Here is a 24,353-nt window from a genome sequence, read left to right as displayed (position 1 = left end):
CCTCCGTTTCGAACCTGGATTCGAAATCACAGCAATCAAATTAGTTCACTAATACATATTAGAGAATTAAATTAAGTTTAATAAAGCAACTTGTTTCCGTCACACTGAGATGCTTTACACCTCAGCTCCTTCTGAGTTAAAACTCATATAAATCATATACCGGTACTGTTCTAATATTTGTTAGCGCATATCTGAAGCAATAATAGTCTGCTATACTCCTCTCAAAAGTAATAATAGATCAGAGTATTCTGTATTATTTAATCAATTATAACTAATCACTTGCGATTTTACTGTTACTATCAGTTTTTGGGCATACAAAATCGAGTTTATGTCATTGATCTTGTAGCCAATAAATTAGTAAAAATAATGAATCGATAGCAGGAAGTATAAATAGATTATATGCATTCTACCATTTAGTGTCAAAAATAGAATGATGATAATTTTAGGATACAATGAATACCATCACTCGTTGAGCATGCAAGTTGAGTTTGCATCATTGATCTAGTAGTTAAGCAATATATAAGTGAAAATAACGGACCGATCGTAGAAATTATAAATAGATTATATATTTATTACCATTTAATGTCAAAAAATTAAAAGATGATAATTTTTGGAAGCGATTATTACCATCAGTTGCTGGACATGCAAGCTAAATTTGTATTAGTGATCTGGCAGTTACGTAATACATAAGTTAAAAATAATAAATCAGTTACAAAAAGTAGAAATAGATTATTTATTTCCTGCCATTTAGTGTCAAGAAATTAAAAGATGATAGTTTTAGAACTGATCTAAACGTAATTTTAAGACCCTAGTAACACTAAGTTTATAGAAACCTAGATTAAGGATGCGATAACAATATACTCTTAAAATATAACAAATACGAACAAAGTCTATTTTTTATTGGAAATTAATTTCACTAGTACATCATTAAAAATCACAGTTATGTTTATAGTTAAGAACTGTTAACAGAAACGTAAAGAAATTAGTTATCATTATTTGGTGCTAGCATTAATTGCCAGTTAACAAATAATTAGCTAAACAGCTTTTAGACGCAAAGAGTTTCACAATGTAGAATAATATTTAGATCATCGCAATTCGAATTTAAATTTAATACCACGAATGACAAGGTAAGGAAAATAAAGTCACATTTAAAAAAAGTTTCAAATTTCGATAATGTTTTAGCTGATAACTTCTTGAAATCTTAAAGCTACCTCGAACCGCAGAATATACGATCATCAGTATAAACTGCAATACTGATAGCTTCAATTTAATAGAGTGGAAGAATGTTCAATAAAATTAATCACTTATTTGATCCATTAAATTTTACCACCAATCCACCAATTGGTAGTACTTTGTGGGCTACTGCTACATGAAAATATGGGATTATAGTATTGATAATAGCCAAAATTATCTTCATTTCCAGTTGTACTGCTGTAGCATTGCCTGCCAATACAACATAATTTTGTAGAATATTTAGTGTGGAGGTGAGTTCCGCTGTCTGCCCAAAATGCTCGTAAACAGTTACTACATTGATGGCCATGAATATCAATGTAATCAACAAGACGACATTTGCCTTGGCCAGTATAGCTTAAGATATTAAATTGATCAAAGTAACCACGCATATAATCGAAAGGGTGATTTGAATAATATCGGTGTGGGTTTTCAGGGTTATAATTGCAAGTTGCGCGCCACATTGGTGAAGTTAATAGGCGATCTTGCTCATAGCTGTAATGCATTTGAGCTAAGCTTAGGCGAAAATAGGACCAATTGCTACCTCGCCTTGCTCCATTATTAACACCACTGCTATATCGAAATGCAAGATTAATGTTTGGGTTATATCGTTGATAGCGTGAAAATGATTCAATTAATGTCCATGCATAACCGGGCTCAGACGTAAAATCGCAATAAATCCACCAAATCCTCGGCAAATAAGCGTCGACTAAGCATGCTCTGGTATAATAAACACGGTATAATCCATTACGTGGCGTTACGGTCTTATTTCTAGCTATATCTAAGCAAGATTTAAAGCTCATTGAACATTGTTCTAAAATAGAAAGGTAGTGATTGATTAGCAAAGAATGATGCTACTTATGCGCTAGGTAAGCGATCTCAGTAATAGAACTGATCAAATTTAGTATAATTGATGAACATTTTCCTTAAATCAGAAGAAGTTTATACCATATCATCTTTCATCAAGTATTAGTGGTTAAAGGATTATTTAGAAAGTGAAAAAATGATTACAAACTACTACCGGTTGTTCATTTCCAGTTGCGTAGTTAACATCTTTACATAAATTGAAACATAAAGCCACCTACCAATTTCACAATGAGCTCCAGTATATTGAGAAAAGCAGTTGCATCGATAGCCGCCATCACTCTTAATAACGCAGCTTCCATGAAGGCAAGGATTCCTGTGGCTGTTACATATACCTGCAAATGATAGAAAAATATGGGCAGTTTGCAAAATGACCGATTTCGCATACGGTCACGTTCATATATATTGTCATGTCAAAATGTTTAATTTTTTTCTATTAAGAACAAATAGCAGATTAAAATTGGACAAGAAGTCTAATTGGGTGTTAGTCATTGTTGTAAATTATATTGAAAAACAAGTAGACTTACTTAATTCACAATTTGTACCGTTATATCCTTTATTACAAATGCACTGGTATCCACCATGACTTAATAAGCAATGGCCATTTACGCAAGGATTAGAGTTGCATACGTCTGTTCAATACATATATAAATCGTACTCACGTATCGATATTTATATTGCTTAAAAATGAAACTCTACTATAATAGTATTTGCTAGAACACTTGATCTTTTTCTCTATGTAACCATTATTCGATTTTATTATAGATTTAATATTCGAACAGAATAATTTCAAGGGAGCTGCATTATTATGCAGCCTGGTACAGTTCTATGCTGATCTTTTGCTCTATACTACTATAGCTAACCGAATTCGCATTGCTTTCCATAAAATCCTTTAAAACACTGGCATCGATATCCATTTGCTGTAGGCTGACAAAGGCCACTGTAGCAAGGATTTGATTGACAGACACCTATCCCAAGGATATATTCGAAAAACAAGAGGCTAAAATTTGTATCGATTACTACACTAGCGATTATATTTGACAATTATATGAAAGACTGATGGATTAAATAATTGTAATAATAATAAAAACAGCAATCATTTCAAAATATTGTAATTTAGGTTACTTAATTGGCAATAGCGTCCAAAATAGCCATCTTCGCAGTGGCATTGAAAGCTGGTCTCTTTCATGATGCATACTCCATGATGGCATGGATTTGATAAGCAGTCGTCTACATTGACAATCGGCAGAACATTTAATATTGTAAGTTAGGAAAAATCATGAGGCGGAGCATTACTGTATGTTATCATAAAGTATTAGTAACTACCTTGGATTTTGCTGCAAGCATTCAAATAGCAAGCAGTCACTGGCTTGGCTCCGTACACTGTGTAACCTGCACACTTTTTGGCATGAATTATCGCTTTGCGGGCACAAGAATGAGAGTTTGCTTTAATACATACCGTAAAACTCTCAATTTGTTCATTACTCTGATTGTCTAAGAAAGATGATTATATCTAGTTAGTGAACTGAAATAGTGCTACTATTATGCTGTTCTTAATTTAGGGTAAGATCAATATTAAGATTTTACAGTTCCTATGCTGATTTGCGTTAGTAAACTTTTGCTAAAAGCAGAACGATTACTTGTATAGGCGTCAGCTCGCAATTAATTAGATATTAACTATTTTTACTTGGGGAAAAACAACCACTATATAGAATTAGGCCAAAAATTACGATTGTCCGCATTCCATTAGCCAGTGAAATAAATAGTACATGTATAATAAGAATACACTTCCGATTTTAAAATATGATCGGTAAGAACATTATTTCAAACTTCTATTTGCGGTTATAGAAACACTTCATTATTGCCTAACACGAAGCTTACAGAAAGCGCTTGAAAATTAATCGCGTAATCAGATTGTATATACGGTTGATTGAGAAATCCAAAGGTGATTGTTTCACACTTGGAAAATATTTTACCTGTTTGCTTAACACCTAGTCTTCTAGCTATGCTTGTGCAGGGTTTTGTTTGATCAGCACTGTACCAATGATAATAACTAATCCATGAATTATGCGATTGACATTCTTGATGGAGTTTTATAGCCTGATTATAGCTTAAAGACTGTGATGCGGTATTATTTAATTTTATGGCTCGAATTTCGCAAGGATCTAATCGTGTAAATGATTATCGATACTTGAGATTCGTTCATTGTAACAATAAAATATTTAAGTACTTGAAATTGTGAATTCCTTTGATTACTATAAAGCAATAGAATTTTATAATTATACCTCTACAGGTACGTCTGTCATCAGCGAGGATTTTATATTTCGGACACTCGCAATCGTAACTTCCATACAAGTTAACGCAGATATCGCTGCAGCCACCGTTGTTAATTGAGCATTCATCAAGATCTAGTTGATGTTATGCAAAGCGGCACTTAACACCGAAATCAATTACTAATTGCTTATTTAGAAAATTGCACTACCTTGATTACAATTTACTCCCGTTGTCCCTGGCATGCATTTACAAACGTACTTATTGATGTAACTAATGCAAGTTCCCTCGTAGCATGGATTAGATTGGCAGGCATTAATAACTGTTAGGCGAAAAGGAAATGCTCATATTGAGAACAAAGAAGATAATATTGCAAGCGTAAATCACTTGAGTTTATAATTAATCTTTCAGAAAATTAATTGGTACTGCACAATGATATATCGTGAAAAATTTAAAGATGGAAAATGATCGTTATAAATTTTACATACCAAGCTCACATTGCTTTCCTGTATAGCCAGCTTGACACAGGCAATGAAAATGTGTAGCATTAACTGTAAAACATTTACCATTATTCAAACATGTGTCAGCCTTGCATATGTCTAAAAAAATTCAAAATATTGTCAAATTAAGGTCTATATTAATCGATATAAATATATCAATATGTTAGAATCAGAATTTGCTCATCACCGTTCTGGTATTCAATTAGGAACTTACTGTTTTCTACGACGCAGTATCTACTAGGTGGATTACAATTCACCTCGGGAAGGTTGTACACTATGTAATTAGAACAATTTTTGACCCTAATATTGTTGGATTTATAACAGCAGTCATTTGCATAGCTAAAACAAGCCTTTCTGCTAACAATTCCTTCTTGTTCTAGATAACGATCATGATTACATAAAGAAAGAATATTTATTGCTGTGATAGAAGCTAGCAGTACATATTACTAAGCAATAACACTTTCAATTCTCTTTCAAAAGTACATCGTCAAAAAACATTTTAAGTTGTTTGCTCAACTTTAATACCATTGAAGTAAATTCTATAAGCTCATGGAAAAGTGATACATTACTTGAAGGATGTGATCCGTTCATCCAACCGGACAATGTAGTTTGGCAACGTCGCATAGGAGTACATTCTGTTGGAAGGACCATTGATGTCGAATTAATATTAAAGCGATACCAAGTGTTTTTGCTGAAGTGATTATCGCAGAGGAGAGGGAACTTTATTCGATCAGAAAGATGCCGTGATCGATCAAAGGACTGTAAGTAGTTGTTGCATGGATCTAGCGGTGGAATGGGTATAACATATTAACCAAGTTCTTACGTAACATCATTAGTAGCATCCTAAATATAATATTGTCTTATCAAAATCAACTAGATTTGGCTTAGACCATTTATATTGGCTAACCTATCGGAAATAATTGCTATCATCTAATGAAGCAGTTATGTGTTTTAATAACACTTGACTCCTTAGATACTTACCGTAGCAATTGTGGCCATTCTGTGCTAAGACTAGATCTGAAGGACATTTGCATGTATAACTGCCGAATGTATTATGACAGTCATTAGAACAGCCACCGTTATTATTCTTACATTCATCAGTATCTACGGGAAATAATAATATAGTATATAATTAGTAGCTTACTAAAGAATTTATTATAGCTCAGAAGTTGCATTAATTTGAAGTGTCGCATTAGGTCAATGTTATCGCACGCGTATACTCTAGGTAAGAGTTATTTAATATCTATATGTTATAAACGAATTTTTTTAAATTCTTTCAACCTTTTTCGCAGTTTATTCCTTTGAAACCTGGATTACATCGGCATTTATAACTGTTTTGATGTTGTACGCAAATACCGTTTTCGCATGGTTTACGATCGCATTCTTTCAGAGCTAAATGCATTGGTTGGAATATAACTTGGTTTAAATGCGTCTTAGGTAGGTTTATTAGCATTTTATATCATATATAGAAGATACACAAGCTATTTTAAATTCCTAGAATAATAACGAACGATACTTGGATTAAGCGTAGAGGTAAAAAATAGCCTATACTCTAGAGAGCTAATTAATTTAGCATCTCCATGTCAATAGTTATGTAAATTCACTGGTACGATACAAAAGAAAATCAAGGTAACTAGATTTAAAATATACTTTAGATGGGTTTATTAGCATTTTATACCACGTCCAGAAGATACACAGACTATTCTAAATCACTAGAGTAATAACGAAAATTACTAGGATTAACCATAAAGGTAAAAATTCCCTCAACTCTAGAATGTTAATTAATTTAGCACCCTATATCAATAGCTACGTAAAGGCATTATACCATATATAAGTGAAAATCAGGTCAATCTATATATACAAATATAGCGACCGTACGACTCGTAATGAAATCAGAGCTTTTGAATCAGGAATATGACCGTCTTTTATGTCAAGATGACGGTTCTCTACAATTTATTTTTACCAAGCCTACCTTGATGACAGTATAATCCAGTATACCCATGATTACATTGGCATCGAAATCCTGAAGGACTATCAGTGCATGTACCATTCAAACAAGGGTTAGAGCTACAAAAATCTGTAAGAAAAAGTATAAACCACCGTCGTAAAATCAAAGCTAACTGTATCTACGATAAATACACCAAATTCAATCTTACATCGAGCAAATGCTCGCTAAATATACTGCTATGCATAGCAAACTAAGATTTTAATTTCATCCTATACTAAGTATGTATTGTAAAACTGCTGTGTTTGCGTACGTATGCATATCACTAGCATCCTGGTATATCCTCATGTTGCTGGATGATTTTAGTAACAAATAGTGCTAAGGTACCAAAATTATAGCTGCTTGTAAGTTACTCAAATTTATTTTATACCAGATTGAATATAAAGTTGTAGCGCATTACTAATATATGCTACTAATCCATTAAAATGACTACTGTGAAACCTCTTAATTTATTAGTGAATCAATGCAAACTTTACCATATCTATCTGTGCAATAGCGTTGATAACATTCAGATACAGGTGGAAGATAATAAACAAAGTAGGAATGACAATTTTTGATCTTAATGTATTGCTTTTTTTGGCAGCGAAGAGTACCAGATGTAAAGCATACGGTACCATTGATGATGCCTTGCTTGACTGGAAATAAATTAGAAATTGATTTTATAGCTGAAATAAAGTCGTGTCAAATATATGTCGTTTCATAGATTACTTATGAATGAGATATGAGTTTTAATGCTGCCTTTCAGTTTTAGATGTTTACTATTATTCAAGCATAGCTTAAAGATAAAATATCCAGTAGTGGAATTCTTGATGACTATGATGATAGTTAGTTAATTTTAAAAGCAAAAAAATCTTAATTTGATATATTAGTAGCTTAGATAATGCTGCTTTTAAGTAGATGATATTTTAGCAGCGTTACCTGTAGGATGATTGCCCTTTAACCATCCAGGGAATATCGTCTCACATGAAGTAATTTTGACGTATCCTGTCGCCATCATCTGGCTATTGACTCCGCCATTAAATCGATACCAAGCCGTCTTCCAGCCTTCTTTATCGCATTTGAGGAAATTATTGCTCAATGTGTAAACTGATCGACTAGAATCATTAATCATAATTGCATTTTTGCATGGATCTGCAATTGGCGGAAAAAATAAAGAAATGCCAAATAGTTTTAACTTTGAGCTTTGATATTGAAAACATTAAATAAGGATATTTTTAACTTATGAGAAAGGCTTATATAGTAAGCAAATAATACCGTAACAAGAAATTTTGTCATTTGATAATTCCCTGCCATGATGACAACCGCAAGAATAGTTGCCATATGAGTTAATGCATAATTCTTTGCATTTTTTTATATTCTCAGTACACTCATCAATGTCTAAATGAAAGAATTTTTTTACTTAGGCAAACACGAATCGCTACATTTGTATGTTAATTATCATACGCGATATAAATATACCTAATTCACAATCTGTCCCCGTGTAGCCAGCATGGCATTGGCATAGATAAGAATAATTTATATTTTGACATCTTCCATGAATACAAGGATTACTTCGGCAAGAATTTAGATCTGTAAATGGAGCTCTTAGTTATTAAAGGCTTCATATTGTCTATGTAAGTTAAAAGTAATGGCTGTAGTATGATTACTGATGCTTTTCTGCTGAAAAATTTGATAACAAGTTATCTTGAGTTTACAACAGGTTTAAATTACAGTTAGTTCTTTACTGTAAAATTAAAGAAGGGATATAAGTACCTAATGTTTTCAAAATTAACTTGTTTCATATTCGAATTTTATGCGTATCTGATATTTTAGAATCAGTACCGTATGGTACTTTTAGGAATTTCCAAAAAAGGTATAAATATACATTACTGTACTGTATATTCATTCTTATGGTACTCAATATCAGTACTTGTTCTTATGTTTAATAATCGTTGATGTCTTGGTTGTAATATGATATTAAAATTTAATCATAATAATAAAAACTAGCCGAAACAATATTTACTTTCATTGAAAAAATAACTATTTAGCTAATATCTTAGAATGAGTACAGTATCTTTAGGAGTTTCCAAAAATGGTATAAATATATATTACTGTACTTATTACTCATTGTTCTCAGTATCAATACTTATTCTTATGCTTAATAATCTTTCATATCTAAGTTATGATATAATAAAATTTTAAACAACGCAACAAAAATAACCTAATTAATGCTTACTTTGATTAATAAAACCATTACTGTAATTACAAGTAGAATTGCCGGCTCTTAAAATATCATTGCTCAGTGGCACATTTCTATCCTTGACGGATTTTAGTATATGATCATACTATCGTAGTTTACAAGGATAAAGGCTATAGTTTAACTAAATGTCGTATATTGGACGTTAACACAATAGGTTACGATCCTACTACGAGTTTAGCATAAATGTTATTTGTTTTGCAATACCTGAAACTTTAGCAGTGAAAAAGTTACCACTTACATTGAGTATTTTTAAGTTTAATTACTGTTATGAATAAAACTGATCATCAATTTATTATCATGAGTGATGCTTTGGTGATTGAGTTATATGATACATGCTTACATACCATTTTCACAACTTCTTCCGTTATAATTTTCATGGCACGCGCAGGAAAAACTTTTACCTGCCCTCGTACAATTGCCATCATGAAGACATGGATTGGGATTACATTGATCTATATTTTAATGAAATAGTTTAGTTTGCCATTCTTTAAGTAGCATCTCAAATCAGCAAATCTAATTATTATACTTTTGATAGGTATTTTAAAAAATAAATTAATATTACAGACCAACTTGAGTGGAGCAATAACGACTACACATTTGATGTCGCGTTGTCGATGACAGTCGGTAGATCATAAAGTTACTACAATTTTTAACTTGAATTGATGACTTTTTATAGCAGCAATCACCAAGGAAATAAAAACAAACTTTTCTACTGACAATCTTATCGTCCACTGTAATAAGAAAAGAATGTTATACGTTTTATTAGATCTTAATTTAGTTGATCTATTCATCATACATATATACTAGTATAAATTTTTAGACAAGCTTGATGGATCTAATATATTCTACTTTGTCGAACCATGTTCTATTTTATTTTATGAATACTATCAAGGTTATCAACTATTTATTTCTAAATTTCTATAATCTTAATGCGACTCTTTGGTTAGCTCGAAATAAATTCTCTTATATTAATTAAACTAGATTTCTTATGATGCCAGTCTTTATCACTGGTATAAGTATTTTGTGAACTAGTGTACCCAATCGTCCAAGAGACTTTTCCATTAAAGCTTATCTTTAAACTGCAGTGAACTAAAAATTTTACAAATACAAGGGTATGTTGAGATTTAAATACCTGTAGGATGCTCTTCTAACATCCATCCTGGTGAATAGGTTCCGCATTTTGAATTCGCTTCAATACATTCCGTTTTTATGATATGATCAACTTCTCCATATTTAAATCGATACCATGTATTATTAAGATGATCATCACATAGGTAGTTTTGTTGGAGGCTATTGGTTGACAGGGTCGTATCTGATCTACTAATGTCACTTAGTGTATCGTAATAATCACATGGATCTATAAAATCGTTAAGATAAAATTATAAGCACTTTACCTATAAAATAAGAATAAAGTCCTACCAATAATAAAATTTAAAATACAGTAGTGGCGTCAATTTACATTAAATAACATAAATATTTGTTAAAATTAATGGCATTAATTTGAGATATGATAACTTACTAGAAAGATAATAGGTTAAACTAGATAATAAATTAGTAGTGGTAGTATTATTTTTACGATATACTGAGTAATTTGTATAGAGTATTAGAGTTAATTCATGGAAATGATCCTTATCGCATCTTGATGATAACTAGTCATAAGATTGCAAACCGAACCAAATTCTATGAGAAAATTAATTGGCGTCGTTAATTTAAACTAATGACTGGATTTAACTCAATTTGTAATATGGTAACTTACTAGAAAGATTATAAGTTGAACTGGATTGTAAATTAGTAGTAGAACTTCTATTTTAATGTTGAGTTATTGTAAAAACAATTTGAGGTTAATTCTTGGAAACTATCCATATCACTTCGCAATGATAACTAGTTGGAAAGATTGGTAATTGAATTCAATTCTACGAATAAATTAACTGGCTTCATTGTTTTAAAATAAAATTCGATTTTAAATATGATAACTTGCTAGAAATATTAATTATAGATTGAACTAGATTACGAATTACTAATATTTTATATTGAGCCAATTGTATAGAGGATTTAAGGTTAATTCACGGAAATTCCTTTTATCACTTCTCGATGATAACTAGTTGGAAAATTGTAAATTAAAATGAATTCTATAGGGAAATTAACTAGCACTGTCACTTTAAACTAAAAACTTGGCTTTACAGTACTAGATATTGGAGAGTAATATAATTTAAAGTTTATTGATCTTAATATTCAAGTCAGTGTAGGCCAATACTTTAAGTTTTTTCTATCCACTAAAAAAATCGAGCTATCTAACAATTACTAAGATAAAGGAATTCGAAAGTAATAAATTAAAACCAATTTAGTTCTTTATTTTCACAATGTTATTTTATCTTTTATCGTGACTTTAACATTTATTTGTATAATTGTAATCAAACTTCTTAATTAAGAAGATTACGTGCGTAATTATGTTAATATTAAAAGATAATAGCAATTGCTTTACCCATGGCAGTTGTACAATAACGCCTGCAAACAGGAATATTTGGCAATGGCGGCAATCGATATACCATGAAGGAACCGCAGTTTTTAACTTGAATTTGAGACTTTGATGCACAACAGTTCTCATCTCTATAGAAGCAGACTGTCCTGTTAACGATATCGTCGGCCACTATAGATGTAGTAAGCAATGACTTAGTTCAATTCTCCAATACTATCATAGCATTAATAATGTAATAAAAAGTAGATGTTGTGCAGAATTTAGAAATCTCATACTATGACAAATCTTGCTGGATTATTTCAATAATTCGTAATCATGTTCAATCAAATATTTCACGCTTGACGATTCAAGTTGGCCAGATCGAAATTGAATTGATCTACGAATTATCTGTATTTTAATTACCTGCTGGATGGGTGCCTTGCATCCAACCTGGAGATATAGTACCACATTTTCCATATGCTTTAGCACATTTATTTAGAATCAGTTCACTCTTATTTCCATCAGTAAATCGATACCATTGATGTATTAAGGATTTGTCGCATTTGAAAATTGTATCTACTTCTGAGCTAATGGATCTACCAGCATCATTTAATGGATGATAATCTTGACAGGGATCTATTTTAGAAAGATAAAGTCAATCGATGTTATAAAGATAAATTTAAATTGGATATTCACTTAATTTGTTATTCCTGTTTCTGTATTAATAGCCAAAATGAGATAAAACTTCCATATACAATACGAAGTCAAATTGACGATCAATAAGCGATTTATTCATAAGAAATGATCTTTCCTCGAATAACTGAAATTGATGAAATATTTTCAAAGATATAATTTGCCTTGTGTATGATATCAAAGGGAAACTACGTTATGGAAAGCAATTTTAGTACATCTACTCGTATATTTGATTTTAGTTAAATCATAACTATTGAATTTAAAATCATAGTATTTAAATGGGAACTATTCTAATGGCTGTAAATATGCTTTAGGGCGCATATGAAATAAAGCAACTTTTATAAAAAGTTTTACGATCGATTTCTTTTCTGATTGATGTACTATGTCAGACTACATATCTACTACATCTTTGGAGCATTCAATCTAATTTAGGTAGACAATTTACGACTTTTATCTAGTCATGATCATTGTCATTTATGATGGTAGTCAATGTCTTTAAATTACGTACGTGGAATAAATCTCAACTTTAAAATGTTTTTATCATCGATTGATATCATTATTAATTGATGTACTGTGTCAGACTACATATCGACTACGTCTTGATAGTGTTCAATCTGATTTAGGTAGATGACTTACTTCTATCCAATCAACATAGTCATTATTTGCATGACTAAACGTAGATATTATTTAAATAATAAAATTATGTACTGGTACTCGTGCTATAGTCAGCAGCTCATGAGGATGTTACGATATCATATAAATAATTCCAAAGCTAAAAGAATGAGCGAAATTCATATTCAAAGACATGATCTTCTTTAAAGAAAATTATTATTCTTTGCTTATTCTAATGTAGGGTAGCTTGATATATCTCGATAGCTTTTAAAATAAGACTAATTGCGATATTTCATAAAAGCACTGTAGAGTACACATTACTTACCGGATGCAAATAATGGTATAACCAAGACTGCAACCTAGCCAGAAGAAGTAAAACGTTATAAATTCATAAATAAATCTTACATACTGATAGAGTTTTATAAAAAGTAAAGTAACTTAGTATTGTAATTGTAGACTATTAGCCATGTTTAGTATGATGTACGGTAGTGTCTTTTCTATATTTATCTTATGATATATATTTAGTAGCCCATAATTATAGACTGTAAGGATAGACTCTATACTAAAATACAGATGACTATATACAGTAAGATGTTGAGCTACTAATAAGGTTAGAGGTAGAAATAGAATTGTAAATCATATATTAGGATATGTTTAGTTCATTGTACTTTGAGTAGTAGGAATAATGTCTACAAAATTACTGTATTCATTTTCATGTTGAATTAAAGATGGCTCGCTATAAAATATTGTGACTAATAATAATCTGAATACGTGTAAAATATGTTAGAATACTGCTATGCTCATTGTAGATGGGAAGGCTACGGAGAGTACGAAAGTTGGAGACATTAGATTATCTGATTGTTCTTTCTAGAAGTCTTTCAGTAGTTGTATTCGTCTAGAGTAGAGCTGTGTGTAGCTAGTCTTTGTATTAGATCTAATAAAGTTCTAATTTTCTACAACTTTGGAATTTTCATAATCGGATTTTATCACAATAAACGTAATAAAAGTAAAATTATAATTACGAACATTGTTTCATGGTTCAGTTAACTTTGTAATTATTAGGTTATTAGTTTCCAACATACCCAAAATATTCTGGCAACAAATAAGTTCTTAAACATTTTGTTAATTTGAATTGCTTGTTTTCATTTGTATGACTGATGAGTTGCTTAGATGATATTGAAATCTTTAAGGGTATATAAGGAATTTCATTATACACTATTAATTACCGGATTATGTAATTGCTATTTAGATAATCATGATAGAATCATGTGCAATTAAATTTATGCAATTAAATTCCAAGTAAAATATCACTTTTGAACTCTATGTTCTATCCCATAGTACTAAACGAAACTTAAAAATGTTCGGTAAATATTGCAGTTGAGATCTTATTGTATATATATTAGTTGGGCTGTTGAAAGAGTACTTTTTAATAACTAACGCACTTTGTAGTCCTCTACAAGTAGGATTACTATACCATTAAGGACAATTCATATTCTGTCACAAAATTCTTATCGGTAAATATCCTCCTTTTATCTCTTGCTTGTCGATGTTGTAAATATTTTAGAATGCAGGCTCAGATTCTTACTAATAAGGTAAATAAGAAATTTGCAATAACTTACTGTGTAGGGAAAAAGTATATTTAGCTTAATGATGTAAAAAGTATAGCAATCAGAATCATTATCATTACAACGAACTGTAACACAGTATTTCTGTCAGTAAAGAGGTAGGACATTAAACTAATTAGCATTTTATTTAAATATAGTTATTGACTAAGCCAATAGCATTTTTCACGTGTTTATTTACTTATGACTGTTCTTGTGATGCTAATATTGAAGACATCAAACCATTATTATTGAATAGTCTAGGGTATACTGTAAACTACTGTACCATAATATAGCTAGGCGGCGTTCATTAGCCTATGTAGAAAAACCGTACGTCTAAAAATCTAATAAGTGAATGATGAAATATCATGACTTTGTATTACATGCGGTCTATATTAGCGATATAGTATCGTGAAGAAGCGATTTGAGTCTTGATAAATTGTACTATCGGCAAAAATAGCTTGGATTTATCACTTATACTATGGCTTAGAGTAAAATTGAATGATTGCATACTTGAGAGTATACGTTATAATCTCAGGGGATTTTATTGATTGCTTTGGATACGGTAACGATTGCTGATCAGTTTTAACGACCAATGATCAAATAAATAAAGTTATGGTATTTTTCGGTTACCAAACGCATAGCAAGAATGCTCTTTCAATATTTGCATAGTACTCATTCAGTAACACTGTATAACAGACGACGTAAATTCAATAACTTTTAAGAGCTCTGCTAGTAATGTTCATTGTTAGTCCTATGTTTTTTGCTAATTTACGACATGAGAGGTTAATGTAGGAAGTGTGACTATGAATGCAAGGTGTTGGATGTCCTTAAAAGCTGTCGTACATGCACTGATCCTATGATAATTTTTCTAAGTAGTAAATTTCTAGACTATACAAAAATACATCGATATAAGAGTGAGCAAATTCTTTATATTTCATGATCTTTTATTGAGTGTTCAAAGGTGTACATACGAATATGAACATATCATATCACAAACTCTGAACAATAACACAAAAATATATTTCCATAAACACTTCGCCTAACTTATTTACAACATAAAGATTGCTAGTAAGATCACTAAATCCTTACATAACTGAGTATGAGAACGAAATACCAAGATTAGTGTTCCACTCTACGAAGCTGAAATTAAAATATTTAAATTACCATAAACATTACTCTTATATAGCTACTATCAACAACTCAAGATTTGGTAATATTTTTAAGTTATATCTAATTTTACTTTTATATAACATGTTGATAATAATAACTTATCCTACAACTTCGCTGCATTCTTATAGAATAAACTTGTTATAACTGCTCTATCATTTTGTGTATTTCGTATTATCCAGCATTCTATTATTGTTTTGCCTTATTTTGGTAAAATACCGTATATGGACTATTAATTCAATACCTATTGGAATATTACTACTCTGTTGTATTGTGTTAATGCTAGTTTTATATAAGTGCACTAGAATGGATTGGCGGCACGTAAGAATATAGCTTTAATCTCCATATTTACGAATTTGGTAGAACATTTAAGTTAAAGAAAATCTATTAAACGTTTAATTACATAGCTAATAAACTAAAATCGATATTGGTTACAATATTTAAGGAAAGAAACAGGGCATTTATGGCGATTGTTCTATTGAAATTTATTAGCATCCTTTTCATATTAGGCTTAAAAAAATTATGTATACAATTATAATGATATTCTAAAGGATTAATTAATACTTCACAAATTATTACAAGATTTCATCTTATTTCTATTACTCAAAATTGTTTTATGATGTAATTTATCGAGATGTGAATATTGCAAAAGATTTGATAATGATTATATCCTAGATCAACTACACTTAAATTTCGGGTTTCCTTCAAGAGTTGGATCAAAAATGAAATTGCTACGGGCAAATCTTGATTGGTTTCTTGATGCATGGTATGTCTAAAATTGTTATATGTATAGAAATGATATAAGGCATGATGATGAATATTTTGCTCTATCTTAATAGAGAAATTATTATGTATCAGCTTTTTACAGCAGCTTTATAAACTTCCAATATAAATAGCTCAATTTTATACCTCTGACAGATGAGTAAAATAATTTATATACTTATGTTGCTTTTGGTATAATTCAAGTAATACTCTATCACATAATTTAGTATAGTAAAGCGGGCACCTAGACAAGGCCTAAGCGGATTATTATTCATCAATAACTTCGGTAGAGGGTAACTATAATAGTAACCTGTTACTCATGTATTGCATTTTTATAAGGTGATGAGGATAGATTAAATGAGTGACTTATCAGGTATCTTATAATCCACTGCGCGATACTGGTAGAACATTTTGCATTAACAAACATTAATACTAGCTAAATCTACTAAGCCTCGCATACTACTGGTTTAGCAATTTCTTACTTCTGTTAGATCATAAAAATATCAGCAAAGTATCAATACTTTAATAAACTATAAGATGAAATTGATCTGGTAACTTACCACTTATTAATTCTTCACATTTAAGTCCATAGAATCCGCGATTACATTGGCATCGAAATTTGTTACCGAAAGCAATACATTTTCCATGACGGCAAGGATTAGGCTTACAATAATCTTAGTATAAGACGATGATAAATCAGATTTATGAGTTCATAGGATTGAAATTTGTAGTGTACGGGTTCTTAGCCCTAGTTCTACAGTACATGCTATCATTGTATTACCTACACAAAAACTGCTGTAATTAGCTGAAATCACTACAAAATTATTTAATCTTTCACTGTTGAATCTAACATTAATTCAAAAGATTTCACCTTCAGTGTGAATTTAAAATTTTGATTTATTATACCTTTATCGCAAATACGACCATATAATCCAGCCTTACACTGACAAATATAGCTAGTCCTGCTGGCAATACATCTGCCACCATTTTTGCATGGATTAGGATTACAAAAACCTGTGGTTGAATGATTCCAATCACGATGCATAAAATTAGCAGAGCATTGAGTAACTACGGTATTAAAACATGTATCTATTCAATGCGTAGAGTATGCTTAATAACGATCAGTGAAGAATGGAGCACTTTTAAACGGCTCTGGAAAATTACTAAAGATTACTTAGTCTTCAAGCTAAACTATTTCGCAATAAATTGCATAAATTATAGTAACAATTTGCTCTAAAGAGAAAGTTAGTCCTAGTTTATACGCAAAAGATAAGTAAAAATTATTTGAATATTCACTTTGCCTAATGACTAGCTGATATATAGTCAGCCTACTCGCTATCTAGCCAATTCCAAATTACATCAAAATTTCCATCGCAGCCGTCATGAAATTAGGGTGATATGGCACTGGTGTAGATCTGTCTAGAGGAATCTTAAAAAACTTACTATTTTGGCAAGTTTTTCCGTAGTAACCAAAGTTACAAACACAGACAAAACTCTTGTAATCTTTATTCACTCGACATATTCCATGTTTACAAGGGTTAGGCAAACAAGGTGCTGGTGGAAGTAATTATATTTAGATGTGAGCAATTAACAAAGACACTTATTGCAACAGATAGAATTCTTTCCAATTATCTTGAAAACATGAGAAAGCTTTAGAGTAATGTTTATAAATATTTATCTGGAAAGAAATATCTTTTACTTACCATTTTCGCAATTCTTTCCATAATATCCTGCACGACAAAGGCACCGATAACCGTTGTTAAGGTAGGCACATCCGCCACCATTTCTACAGGGATTTGGTTCGCAGTAATCTGAAAATAGTTGAAATAAATTAAGTTACTACTTTAGCAATGGCGAAAAGAAGCTAAACCAATCAGTCACGTAAACTAGATCATAAACTAACGAAATTGACACCGATTTCCATAGAATCCTTTCTGACAGAAACATTGGAAACCATTGGCGTTCGATGTACACAGTCCAGCATTACATGGATTAGGCTTGCAATAGTCTAAGTAATTATTATAAGCTCAGAATCGCTGCAACTATGAAGACCACATTACGAGTATTGAAAGTCGAAAGTACAAAGTAATTTAGATGTGTTAATATAGTCCCAAAAGATAGTTATTTCAGCTACACAGCAATCACGGTTTCAAACATGAGCATATAACGATGTCAATATTGAATGCTAAAACTCACTAAGGATGAAAATTCTACTCGTAATTTTTATAAAGCACAACTCTATTCGAGCTTGAATTTATTGCGCAGAGATTTTTTATGCAGCTAACGGGATTGTTCTAGTTATCAGCTAAAATAATATTCAAGACATTTAGTCTAAATATACTACTTAGTATTTGCAATGGAATTTCTTTAAATGTATTAATTTTACTTACTATTTTGGCAATTTTTTCCTTGATATCCCGGACGGCAAAGACATTGATAGCCGTTACTATGTGCTTGGCATATACCACCATTTTGACAGTTATTGGGCTTACAATAATCTGTTACAATCAAATGTGAAACAGGAAATGAAATAAAGATGTGTTATGTAAAAAATATTACTAACAGTTCGATGGGATTAGAACTATCAAAACTAACGATTTTGACATTTATTTCCATAGTATCCAGTTTGGCAATGACATTGATAGCCATTAATCTTGGCTACACATGTTCCTTTTTGACATGGGTTAGGATTGCAGTAATCTATTGGCATAAATGTTTATTATCATTACTCAATAATAAGTTATTTCTCATATACGAGCACTTTAATATTTTGATGAAATAGATTTTTATGTAATGATATAAATGCTAAACAGCGGCATGATTAATTTAACAAAAGTAATTACAACAAAAATATAAGAGAAGTTCAAATTATCATATAGGTTTGCTCACAGGTATACAAAACCTGAACGATACTGTAAAAATAGATGTAAAAAAGTAATCATAAAAAATTAGGTAATGTTCAAATTATTATTCCCTTTTCAAGGTTAATTTAAGTCATCGATATTGACGCTAAAAGTCGAAATGCAAATTATCCATTATTTAATTTCAAGCTACTAGCAACACTATCTTTATTATATTCCATAAATGTTGAAAAAGTCTTTCACTTAGTATTCTAAGAGTGTTCTGACTTGATAAAATAATCGGAAATAACTTACTTTTCTCACAATTTGTTCCGTAGAATCCATTATTACATTTACATTTGTAGCTATTTTGCTGACGCAGACATTGACCATTACGGCAAGGAATAGGATTGCAATAATCTTGGGAAAAAATAATTTAAAATCTTCAATATATTGCTTTAAGGTGTTCATTTGTTATGAAGTAAAGCGATGGGCTTACCGGACTGACATCTAGCTCCATAGTAGCCAGCTTTACATCGACATTCATAACGATTTTGTTTAGAAACACACGTAGCGTCATTCTGGCAAGGACTAGAATTGCAATAGTCTAACAGTGGTATAGAGAAATGGATGATTTCGATTATATGATATCGAACAAAATATATGAACATGATCTTCAAATCAGACTCTAAATTTTGCGTAAATACATAGGTGTATAAAAATTTTTCAATATGTTGGATGACTCTTTAATACTGTATGTAAACAATTAGAATATATTAACATACATTAAATTTAGTAAGTCTTAAGAGATATGAGAAGGATATGTGCAATAAAAATATCTCACGAATAACTGTCTTAGACCAATGAAATTTTCTAAGAGACTTTTATTATAAGGTTTTAAGAATAGTAGAGTAATAATTGATTACTACAAGAATCTAGTCTAATATTTAAAGTATTTCGAGCTCAAAGTAAAGTGAAGTTTCTCTCTCCTTTAAGCTCATCTCTGTAGTTCTTAAATACTTTCGTTGAATCCATTCACGACAACATAATTAACTACAATCAGGCTGGAGACATCAAGCAGAATACTTTTCCTCAAATAAAACATTTTTATCTTCTACAATCCGAATCGTTCTACTTAAGATATTACTACTCTGCTATTAATGTCCAGCACCCTTTGGTGTTAAGTATCTTCACAATTACAGTATATTATGCCATATAAATCTTGTAACATAATTAGTCATCAATAATTTCTAATATATTAGTTAGCAATCATTTAATATTAGTATCACGATAATACCTATTCTTAGTATCCTAACTATGTCAAATATAGCTATCATTATAATCAAATATGAGGTATATCACTACAACATGTAATTATTTAACATGCTTTGGGAATATTGTTTTCGATTAAAATTTCAATTCCAATACTAATACACTATTAGTTTGTGAGAAAATTTAGATTCTTACTGATCTGACATTGAGCACCAAAGTAATCTGTAAAGCAATGACACTGGTAGCCTTCACTGGTTAGCTGACAATTTCCATTTCTGCATGGATTTGGATTGCAGTAATCTGTAGAATGAATAATTTATTTTGAGCGTTATCGCAAATAAACATATCCACATGATCTGGTATTCGTAACATACTCGATTTACAACGAGTTCCGTAGTATCCATAATTGCAATTGCATTGGTAGCCATATCGTTGAGTTATACATCGGCCATTTGTGCAAGGATTAGGATTACAGTAATCTACAAGCATGTTTTTTATGACACTAATTAGATATCGTATTAACAACCTCTTATCAGTTAATTTCTCAACCTAAAGCTCTGAAAATAATAGTACATTTAAGTTAGAAATTTTAATTTACTCGTATTTTCTGAATTTGTCGAAAATATCGCTATCCTATCTTTTAGTTTATGAACTATTACTCATGATATTCTAGTGTACAAGGTGTCTGTATGTATCTGAAATAAAGGACATTTACATATATCAAACTAATATCATATGTTGTATTAAGCCTAATTTTATAACTAAAAAGACTTAATTGAACAATGAATTGTATACCTAATGTGAAGTATGATTCTGGTTTATTCATAAATAACGGTAAATAAGTAACGTTTAGTATCTTTAATACTACGGTATGGTACAGGTTATTGTGCTTGATAGTCTGTAACTACCTACAGTCCCTATGCTATTACTTGCAATCATTTGCTATACCTAGATTATTATAACGTATGTTACAATTAGTTTTACATTCTGATTTTTCGCTTTTGTTCTATCTCATAGGCATTGACATGGCGAAATTATACTTTAAATATCAGCCATCGTTACAGATATTGCAATTGTTATAGCTGCCACCTTACTCACAATAACTTGTTACAACTAGCTTGCTGATCTACTTTAAAAATTAAAATCTGTGTTAGATATTATTCAGATTATCATACAATATTGACATCTTGATCCATAGTAGCCGACAGTGCATTGACATCGGTATCCATTTGCATTTACAATGCAATTCCCGTAAATGCATGGTCGAGAATCGCAATAATCTATTACATACGATAAGCAATTTTGAAATAAGCTACAATACTTTAACTTGCTATAAACAGATGTAAGCAAGTCTATCAGACTAAACGGAAACTTACTGCTTTGACAATTCTTTCCATAATATCCTATATTACATTTACATTTATACCCACTACTTTGTAAAATACATTGACCATCTTGGCAAGGATTGGGGTTGCAGTAACCTGTTTGAGAAAATAACGAAATTTGGCTACAATATTAAACTTTACTGGTGTAATAGAAGTATTCGATTTAATTTTTTGATTGTATCCACTAACTGAATTGGCAATGAATTCCATGGTAGCCAGCTCTACAACGGCATTGATAGCCATTTACGATAGCTACACACTGTCCATTTTGACATGGATTTGGACTACAATATTCTATGAGACAGTTAAATTATATCAAGCCTAAATATAAAGTCATAAATGTTGCTATTTATCATGAGTAATAGGCTAATTTATCGTATGTATATTTAATAACAGTTTGTAAAACTGTACAATTTAAATGTGTCAAAAAATTTAATATAAGTTTGATAAGTAAATGCTATAAGTTAGTAGCGAAATTATTTAAATTTCTGATTGTACCATAGTAGGAATAAGCTGACTAGTGCAATAATCGTGAATTTGCTCAGAATACAATATATATAAAATTTACTTAAATGGCAGTTTTTCCCATAATATCCTGATTTGCATTGGCAAGTATAGCTGGTTGGATTAGAAATACATTGACCATGTTGGCATGGATTGGGCAGGCAATGATCTGTATGGAAGAGTAAGATGATATCATTTAATTGATGGGAAGAAATTTACGGTAGAGTAGGTGACTGTTATTGCGCTTAGTTTATAGTCACAAATAGCAATTAATCTATCATTTTAAAGTGATTTGATACGGTATAATAGTAATTTAATGCTGATTTGAAAAAATAGTATTTACATTTGAAAGTTTATAACGCCTCAAGAAATCTTAAATGTCTAATAGTATGAACGATGGAATTTGCTCTAAAATTTACGTCGATTATAATTATATAAGAACAACGATGCTGAAACATGAAGCAGCACTGTCTGACAAGATTTAGAGTTATTAAAATTATTATAATTGACACCAGTGTTGTAAATCGCATTTTATTGATTACATCATAAAAATTTTATATAGATGCTTTCAAGCTAACATCCAAGTTCATACAGTCTATAAAGTGTCTAATTTCTAGTAAAAAGTCTTACTAATGTCGCAATTTATGCCATAATAACCACTTTTACATGTGCATTTATGTCCGCTGGTAGTTCGTCGACATTGGCCGTACTGGCATGGATTAGGATTACAGTAATCTAAAAAGTGTTTACAAAAGAAAACAACATGAAAATTTGTTCTGTGAAGTTATAATTGATTTAACAAATACTGATAATGATTAATCTATAACGCAAAATTAACAAAATCTAAGTAGAGATTTATAACATTAGCGAGAAAAACAGAGGTGAACCACAGACCTAGATGATATTTTAGATACGCAAGAGCGCAGAATTACAATTAAAACTTTGTTAAAACAGCGATTTATTATGGATAGTCTTTATCATTATTACCTTTCTCACATTTGGCACCATAATAACCAGACTGACACTGACATTGATATCCATGGGCATTTACGATGCATTTGCCGTTAATGCATGGATTAGAAGCACAAATTTCTATAATATGTGGGTCCTTCAGAAATTTACATTTACCAGATAATTTGATAAGTAATCACATCTTACGCGATTGGCAATTGGTACCATAATAACCAAGCTTGCATCTACAGATATAGCTTGATGCTATTGAAATACAGCTACCATGATGGCACGGATTAGAATCACAATAGTCTATCACCGGTAATGATCAAAACGGAAAAGCAAAATAAGTCAGATAAGGCGATACTATAAACAACAGAAAAGTAACTACAAGTCCAGTATTTATTAAAAGTGAGGAATTTGTTACTTAAATAAGTCATGAAATATAATAATAGGGACGAAAATTTTATCCAAATGTCATTGTATTTGAATACTCGTATAAGCCTAACTTATGATTATCCGATGAAGCATTAACTGACAAGACTTACTTGATTCGCAATTTATTCCATAATATCCATTGGCACATCGGCAGAGATATCCTCTTGCCTTTAAGCTACAAGTACCATACTGACAAGGATTGGGATGGCAATAATCTAATTATAAATTTACCATGATAAGGTATAATAATTGATTAGGAAATAAGAATTTCAAAATTTCTTTAAGTACATATGATATTGCATGAATGCTAACGGCTGCAAAGTTGTGGAAAAGTTAGAATATATAATCTAATCACCGTAAAAATATTTTGACGTGATTATAGAATAAGTCAACAAACTTATGAAGCTGTTAATTAATGCTTTGAACTCAACTCAGCTGACAATGAACTCCATGATATCCAGTATTACAGTGGCATTGATAGCCATTCGCGGAAACAGTGCAAACTCCATATTGGCATGGGTTTGGATGACAATAATCTAAGAACAATAATTAAAGGTGATT

General features: G+C 30.9%; 3 protein-coding genes across 3 annotated transcripts; all 3 read right to left on the bottom strand.

Moving 5' to 3' along the window:
- Positions 1-2,595: 2,595 nt before the first annotated feature.
- Positions 2,596-9,559, bottom strand: TRIADDRAFT_22358 (uncharacterized protein; the record flags this gene model as incomplete). Its single annotated transcript, XM_002110321.1, has 7 exons — positions 2,596-2,726; positions 2,958-3,062; positions 4,577-4,687; positions 6,147-6,257; positions 6,838-6,942; positions 8,314-8,439; positions 9,454-9,559. Coding segments are annotated over 7 exons (795 nt in total), but the record flags the coding sequence as incomplete, so codon positions are not given.
- A 493-nt stretch (positions 9,560-10,052) lies between these two features.
- TRIADDRAFT_54271 (uncharacterized protein) lies at positions 10,053-13,987 on the bottom strand (the record flags this gene model as incomplete). The annotated part of the gene is made up of 6 exons (XM_002110320.1): positions 10,053-10,198; positions 10,242-10,466; positions 11,592-11,756; positions 11,988-12,200; positions 13,195-13,228; positions 13,952-13,987. 6 exons carry the CDS (start codon positions 13,985-13,987, stop codon positions 10,053-10,055), a joined length of 819 nt encoding a protein of 272 aa, XP_002110356.1.
- A 2,991-nt stretch (positions 13,988-16,978) lies between these two features.
- TRIADDRAFT_4952 (uncharacterized protein) lies at positions 16,979-19,844 on the bottom strand (the record flags this gene model as incomplete). The annotated part of the gene is made up of 7 exons (XM_002110319.1): positions 16,979-17,076; positions 17,309-17,416; positions 18,106-18,213; positions 18,306-18,428; positions 18,793-18,900; positions 18,998-19,102; positions 19,742-19,844. Coding segments are annotated over 7 exons (753 nt in total), but the record flags the coding sequence as incomplete, so codon positions are not given.
- Between the last annotated feature and the right edge of the window lie 4,509 nt (positions 19,845-24,353).

The sequence above is a fragment of the Trichoplax adhaerens genome, genomic scaffold, assembly GCF_000150275.1.
Source record: "Trichoplax adhaerens TRIADscaffold_3 genomic scaffold, whole genome shotgun sequence".
Lineage (NCBI taxonomy): Eukaryota > Metazoa > Placozoa > Uniplacotomia > Trichoplacea > Trichoplacidae > Trichoplax > Trichoplax adhaerens.
This window is presented reverse-complemented; position numbering and strand designations above follow the sequence as displayed.